The sequence below is a fragment of the Mustela nivalis genome (genome assembly GCF_964662115.1).
Source record: "Mustela nivalis genome assembly, chromosome: 17".
Lineage (NCBI taxonomy): Eukaryota > Metazoa > Chordata > Mammalia > Carnivora > Mustelidae > Mustela > Mustela nivalis.
In genome coordinates this window covers 22588743-22595472 of record NC_139036.1, presented here as the reverse complement: position 1 = coordinate 22595472, position 6730 = coordinate 22588743, and the positions used below count along the sequence as shown (strand labels likewise).

Below are 6730 nucleotides of genomic sequence, written 5' to 3'. Positions count from 1 at the left end.
TCGAGGTTCGGTGGCCGAAGCACACCCAGCGTGGTGGGGTAGGGATCCCAGCCGGCACCGCAGACCCAGCTAGCCGTCAGCTGGGACGGGCACCGGCCGGAGCGACGAAAATCCGATCCCGGGACCCGTAGGTAGGAGGCTGAGGCTGTCGCGCGCGCCCCGCCTCTCCCGCGCCGCCCCGCCCCTGGCTTCCTCGTGACCTGGGTCCCGCCCCCCTCGGCCGCAGCACCCCCGGCTGATTGGCCCCTCCGCGGCGTATCCTCGGGCTGGCAGCCAGGCGGGCGCGTCACGTGGCCGAGCAGCGTCCAGGGCGCCGAGCCGCGGGCCGCCAGGCATGGACCGTCAGGCCGCCGGAGCCCGGGGGCCGGGGGCTGCTGAGCCGCCTCGGGGTCCGCCAGTGCCGAGCGCGCGGGAGTCGCCCCCCAGCCCGGGGGTGAGCGCGGCCGCCGGCAGCAGCGCGGGGCGGGAAGTTGCGGGGCTCGCTGGCCGGGCGAGGCGGGGCGAGGCGGGGCGAGGCGAGGCGAGGCGAGGCGAGGCGAGGCGGGGCGGGGCGGGGGCCGTGGGGCGGGAGGAACGCCGTTTGGGCGCGCGCTGGCGCTGGAAACTGCCGGGCTGCGGCTGCCTAGGGCGTGGGAGGGGGCGGGGGAAGGCGAGCGGGGCGGGCCGGCCATCGCGGGGGCGCCTCTGCTTACTCGCTGAATGGGAGGTGATGCTGATGGCCGAGAACTGGGGGCCGCTGTCGGGGGCCTGGGCCGGGGCCAGGTGAGGGCTGCGAGCAGCGCGCTGTCCCCGCTGGACTTGGGACCACGGGTGGGGATGCACGGCTCACCCTGAGCACCACATGACGTCTGAGGCGCGCTCTCCTTTTCTGTTTACTGAAACCCAAGGCCCGGCTTGACGCAGGGGTTCCAGAAACTTGTTTTCATTTGCGCGCCAGACAGCTCCTGCTGTTTCAAAAGACCGTTATTACTGTCATCACCTGTCCCTGTTTACAGTCAGTCAGTCCTGCTGGATGGTGAGCTCCGTGAGGGTAGGAACCCTCTGCTGAGTGCTGTTAACCCGGCGCCTAGTGTCCTAACGTGCCACGATAGACGCGGCTGTTAATGGGAGAGAGGACAGGAATGCTTGTTTAAGCATCAGAGATGGTACTAAACCCGAGTAAGATAACAAAAATGCAGTGATAGACTTACACACAAATTACTTTGGAGTGCGCATAGGATGATAGTGATTCCATCAGGAGGTAGCAGGAAGGATGCAGGCTTTCTCTCCAAGGGGACAGGTTGGTGGCGCCTGCAGAGGTGGGGAGATGAAGGACAGAGCAAATGGGTGGGAGCTTCGGTGGCACAGCCTCAGGGCAAGGGGAGAGGATTATGCTCAACAGGTTGAGGGGCGATGATGGGTTGGTGTGAATGCCATGGCCAATTTTATGTGCCCACGTGGAGGGCTGTTGAAGATTTTTGAGCAGAGTGGTGGTTGATACTATTAAGGCTGGGCAGGGTGGGTGAGTGGGAAAGGCAGGGACCTACCGCAGTGGTGCACATGAGAGATGCTGCCAGCTGACCTGTAGCCGTGACCAAGGGTTGTCACTTACTACAGGAGGTACAACTTATTCATTAAGGGAGGACTAGGTCATGAGCTAATTGGGGCAGGTGCCAAGTGCACTTTAGAGGTAGGCACAAAGAAGGTGGGTTTAAACTCTACTGGTATTCCATTCCTGCAGGGTGTCAGGTGTTGTCACAAGTGTTATCATAAGCCCCCTGCAAGGTCAGAACAGTTATCCCCAATTTCTGGAGAAGGAATCCCAGGCATGGTGGTTGAGGTTATCTCTCGGAGGTCACACTCTGAATGAATGGCAGAGCCGGGATTGAAACCAGATCTTTAATACGCAGGCTGTGAACATTTCTTGTTCTATTTACAAAGCGATCTTGGAGGTGATGGGATTTCAGGAACTTTTGAGTGATGGGAGCAGAGAAGCAGATGGTTGGCAGTAAGGGAAGAAGACTTCCCTTCAGCATCACTAAAGAATTACAGCTCTCTTGCCCCCATGTATCAGGAGACAGAATTTGTTAGAAAATGAAGTCACTGGAAAGGTAAAAATGAACATGGTGCACATAGCAACTGCAGGAAATGGCTACCAACCGAGGGCTTAGGGAATGAAGGAATGAGGTTGGAATGATTACAATTTACAGGCTCAGAGGGGAGGCTTCGCAGAGCTGAAGTTCCAACTTCTGAGGAGGCGGCGCTGCCCACAGCCACGGCTGGGGTCTCCGAAGGCACAGGAGGGGGCCTGAGGGCCTGGGCTTCGGACCCCTGACGAGAGGGCCCAAGGAGGAGGTTGGCAAACTCTAAACTGGATGGAGCGGCCCCTGTAGGAGGGTGTCCTGGGGGCCGAGTGTCACTGGGGTGGTGTCCACAGGAATAGGAGGGAGCAACGCCCTTCCCCCTCAGGCCTTGCCGCTGCTCATAGGGCAAAGCAGAAATGGGGGTTGCAGAGCCACAGCCCCATCCTCACAGAGGTGAGGGTGCGAGATGGTAGTTTAATCCCGGGGACATCCCACACAAATCCAAGTCCTGGGTAACCATCTCTCCTTCTTGCAGGCCAGCTTTGCCCTCGCCGACCATTCCGGGCAGGAGCGAGAGGCTGAGAAGGCCATGGATCGGCTAGGCAAGTAGCTGGTGGAGACGGTGAGGGTGGGGTGGGGTCGGATGTGGGGACAAACAAAGGGAGTAAGGAAGAGAGGGACCGTTGCTACATCTTGTTGGCCTCCTCTTCCCAGCCAGTTCTCTTTGCTGCTGAGTTGTGTTTTCTGCCCAGTGTTTCCACAGTGCCCCTCTGTGGTAGCCCCACTGGAGCTTCCATTAAGGAGGTCATGACCTTGTGTTCAACCCTTCCCGTCTCCTGAGAAAGGCAGCTTAGGGCAGCGTGGGCTTTGGAGCCAGGCAACATTATTTTCACTTTGAGCTCCAGCTCAGAGTCCTGGGTGAGTTTTGAGGCCTTAGATAAGTCATTTATCCTTTCTTCCTCTTTAAAATGGGGATAATAATGCTTAACTTCAGAGGCTGGTTCTGAGGTTGGGTGGGAGGATCTGGAGCTGTAATAGCCACCAGCTACTGGTACTCTTTAAATCTAAGCAAATTATAATTAAACACAATGAAAACCTCAGTTCCCTATTCACTTTAGCCACATTTCAAGTGCTCAGCAGTCCCACGTGGCTCTTGCTAGCTAGCCTGTTGGAGCACAGATGAGAGAAAATTACCATCATCACAGGAACTGCTAGTGCTGGTCCGGAAAAGGCACTGTGCCGGCATGTAGGTATGGTCATAACTGACACTTGCAGAGTCAGGGCCAGGGACAATTCAAAGTGTTTCTTTTCCTGTTAGCCTTTTTTTCTTTTTTCTTTTTTTTTAATTTAAGATTTTATTTATTTATTTGTCAGAGAGGAAGAGAGAGCACACACGTACGCTCAAGCACACACAAGCAGGCAGAGGTGGAGAGAGAAGCAGGCTCCCTGCTGGGAGTCCGATGCGGGACTCGATCCCGGGACTCCAGGATCATGACCTGAGCTGAAGGCAGTCGTCCAACCAACTGAGCCACCCAGGCGTCCCTAAGGCAAAATGTTTTATTGAAAAAATGATCAGCCCTTGTTCGAGAAAGATAAACAACATTTTTTTTTTTTTTAAGTGTTCAGGTGGCTAAGGAACTCTGTACCCTTGTTTCACTCTTGCCCTCTCAGTAAGTTTGCCAGACGTTTTCCAAGCACACAAGTAGCCTTGTATTGTTGCTAGTGGTTTTTTCAGACCTTCCTCCTTCTGTTGATTTCTTAGCCAGTGGAGCACAGAGCATCCCTAATGGTAGTCCTACCCACGGTGAGGGTACCCACTCAGAAGAGGAAGGGTTTGCTGTGGATGATGAGGATTCTGACGGGGACCTGAATACCTGGGAGCTGTCAGAAGGCATGTCCGACCGTCCGCCCAAGGAACAGGCTGCGGATCTTTTTAATGAGGACTGGGACTTGGAGTTGAAGGCAGATCAAGGGAATCCGTATGGTAGGTATGGCGTATCTAGGGTCCTAGACCAAGGTTCGGAGAGCCTCCTACTGTATTACCCCAAAGGCAGGCAGTTTGGAAGATGGACCCAGTCTCTGAGCTTAGCCTGATACCTGCCTGGTACAGGGCTGAAAGGTCTGTGACAGCTTCTCTTCATATTGGAAAAAAAAATGCAAATTTTGCAGTTGACTCTTAAAATATCTGTGTGAATCTAGCAGCTGCAGAGAGAAGTGCTGTCTCCTGCATTTGCAGCCTCTGCACTGCTAAGGGCTCTGCTCTGAGAAGCACCACCCAGGGGGGTCCTCAGACCGCAATCCAAGGTGGGCTCTGTGTGTGTGCTTTTGAACTGCAAATGTCTGTCTCCTCCCCTCCCCTCCTGCCTTTAATTTTTTTTTTTTTTCTTTAAACTGCTTGCAGATGCTGATGACATCCAGGGTTGCATTTCTCAAGAGGTCAAACCTTGGGTATGCTGTGCCCCGCAAGGGGACATGGTCTATGACCCCAGTTGGCACCATCCACCTCCGCTGATACCCCATTATTCCAAGATGGTCTTCGAAACGGGACAGTTTGATGATGCTGAAGATTGAGTCTGCAGCTGTTTGCCTGGTGGGTGGGCCTGCCCTCCAGATGAAGGTCTCTCTTCCTTTCATTGAGGTGAGAGGTCACATTTGAGGACACATTCCCAGTGATCCCTGAGTCGGACACACAGACTGGTGTTACCTAAGGCCCCGATGTCCTCCAGTTCTGTTGTTGTTGTTGTTTTTCATGAGGTCCTCCTTGGGACATGTGAGTGTTTGTGTCTGTGTCAGGAGGAGTTGTGTTCTTTATAAATAAAGGTAGAAAAATTTGAAACGCTTTTGTTTACTACCCCCCCTTTTTTTAATTGGATACTTACCAGCAAAGCCTTATTTCTTCAGTTAAAGTCCCTAGCTTACATTTTAAGATTGAACGTACTTGGACCCTTAAAATTACTCTATGGAAGAAAATAATTTTTTGGCCAGAGAGTAGAATCCAAGTCATGTTGGTGACTTTGTGGCTGATTTCTGTTCCTGTTGATGAAGAGTTGACCATTTACTTAACAAGGACTTTCAGCAAGCGAGAACACGAAATGGCAAAAAAATTAAACCAGCAATTATATAGCTCTCAGTTGATGAAAGGATTTTGAACCTTATTTTCCATTTAATTTTTTGCTCTTTACAATTACATGAAGTCACATTTTTAAAAAATGGCCTTATTCTATTTTTTCAAGATTTTATTTGTAAGTAATCTCTACACCCAACATGGAACTTGAACTCACAACCCTGAGATCAGGAGTTGCACACTCCCCCTGACTGAGCCAGCCAGGTACCCCTAAATTGTGTCGTTTTAGAGATGAGGAAAACAAGACTCAAAATGTTTTGACTTCGGCAGGATCCCAGAGCCAGGAAGTGGCAGAGCCATGCCGTAACCCCACACATGAGTCTGAGGTGTGCTTTCCTCAGCTGCTCAACCCCTTGTGAGTACCATCCTGGAGGTGGGTTCTGGGGCTGTGCCTTGGCAGGTCTGTGATGCACCAGCCTAAGTTGCCTTTGCCTCTCTGGCCAGCTCTGGGATTGCTTCTTACCTCCCTGCCTCCTTCTTGAAGTTGAATCAAGAACAAAGTGTGTGAACAAAGTGTGTGCCCTACAAAGTGTGTGAGCAGGGCAGAACCTTATGAGGGACAGTGGTGGCTTTCGCTGTGTGGGGCCTCCTGACCAAAACCATCCCAGGGAGAAAAAATGTTCCCTCTACCACCGTTGCTAAAGGGACAGTCCTAGACCATATCACCACACAACTCTTTCTTTCCTCCTCCTCCTCTTCCTCCTCTTCATCCCAGTGGCTGGAGCTGATTAGACCAGTGTGAAAATGAGCATTTTGGTGTGAAAACGTGAACTTGAGAAACTGAGCCAAGAAATGTTGGGGGCTTGAGGAGGATAGATGGCAGAGTGGCAAGGCTGTGCTGTTGATGGGATGTGTTGGCCCATGCATGAGCTGGAGCAGCAAGGCAGCTGAAACTGAATACAAGTGAATAGAGGTACAAGTCATGAGGTGAGGGAGTGTACGGGTGTTGGAGGGAGGGAAGAAAAGGGGGTAGGAAAAGCCCATGTGCATGAGAGGCTGAGCAAAGGAGATTCACCAGGTCCTGCTGTTGTGATCCAAGGAGCAGCTGAAAGTCTAGGACACTTTCGTTTTGTAGTAGTTAATCTTTGCAGTTCCTCCTTTAGGTTGTTTCCAACAAAGTGGGTTAGAGGGCAGTAGGGTCTACTGGAGGAAGGATGTAGAAATTTGGATATGTCAGGAGTGCAAGAGAAAGAGGGAGCTTAGTCAGTTGTTCTGATTCAAATAGTGTTCTGGTGCCCCTCACCCCCGCCCCTCATTGGGTGAGCCAAGCACAGAGAGATGTAGAAGGTAATTCTCCAGGCTGTGAACATTGGTTATCTTGGGGTGAGGTGGGAAGTAAGGGGGAAAAAGTAATGAAATGGAAAAATACTAGTGGAAATACATACCATAAAGCTGCTCTGATAATACTGTAAAGATGAAAACGTTGCGTATGCAAGTGACAAGGGCTAACACGAACAAATGGAAACGATTATGTGATGGAATTGCAGGGAGTTCCTTCTTCTTCTTCTTCTTCTTTTTTTTTTTTTGAAAGATTTTATTTATT

At 52.1% G+C, this 6730-nt stretch overlaps 1 protein-coding gene across 4 annotated transcripts; it reads left to right on the top strand.

Moving 5' to 3' along the window:
• Positions 1-275: 275 nt before the first annotated feature.
• COPRS (coordinator of PRMT5 and differentiation stimulator) lies at positions 276-4899 on the top strand. Of its 4 annotated transcripts, none has more exons than XM_082707397.1 (4): positions 276-433; positions 2599-2669; positions 3830-4047; positions 4465-4899. In XM_082707397.1, exons 1-4 carry the CDS (start codon positions 335-337, stop codon positions 4632-4634), a joined length of 558 nt encoding a protein of 185 aa, XP_082563523.1. In that variant the 5' UTR covers positions 276-334; the 3' UTR covers positions 4635-4899. The 4 variants fall into 4 exon arrangements, with proteins under 4 accessions (XP_082563523.1, XP_082563522.1, XP_082563525.1 ...); XM_082707396.1 differs by having other exon boundaries at positions 277-433; positions 2599-2665; positions 3826-4047; XM_082707399.1 differs by lacking the exon at positions 276-433 and adding an exon at positions 639-762.
• Positions 4900-6730: the final 1831 nt, after the last annotated feature.

Excerpts from the sequence above, each read along its gene's own strand:
- COPRS (XM_082707397.1), top strand. The coding sequence starts at position 335 with ATGGACCGTCAGGCCGCCGGAGCCCGGGGGCCGGGGGCTGCTGAGCCG. Across the intron at positions 434-2,598 it reads AGTCGCCCCCCAGCCCGGGG|GCCAGCTTTGCCCTCGCCGA; the intron begins GTGAGCGCGGCC and ends TCCTTCTTGCAG. Across the intron at positions 4,048-4,464 it reads AGATCAAGGGAATCCGTATG|ATGCTGATGACATCCAGGGT; the intron begins GTAGGTATGGCG and ends AACTGCTTGCAG.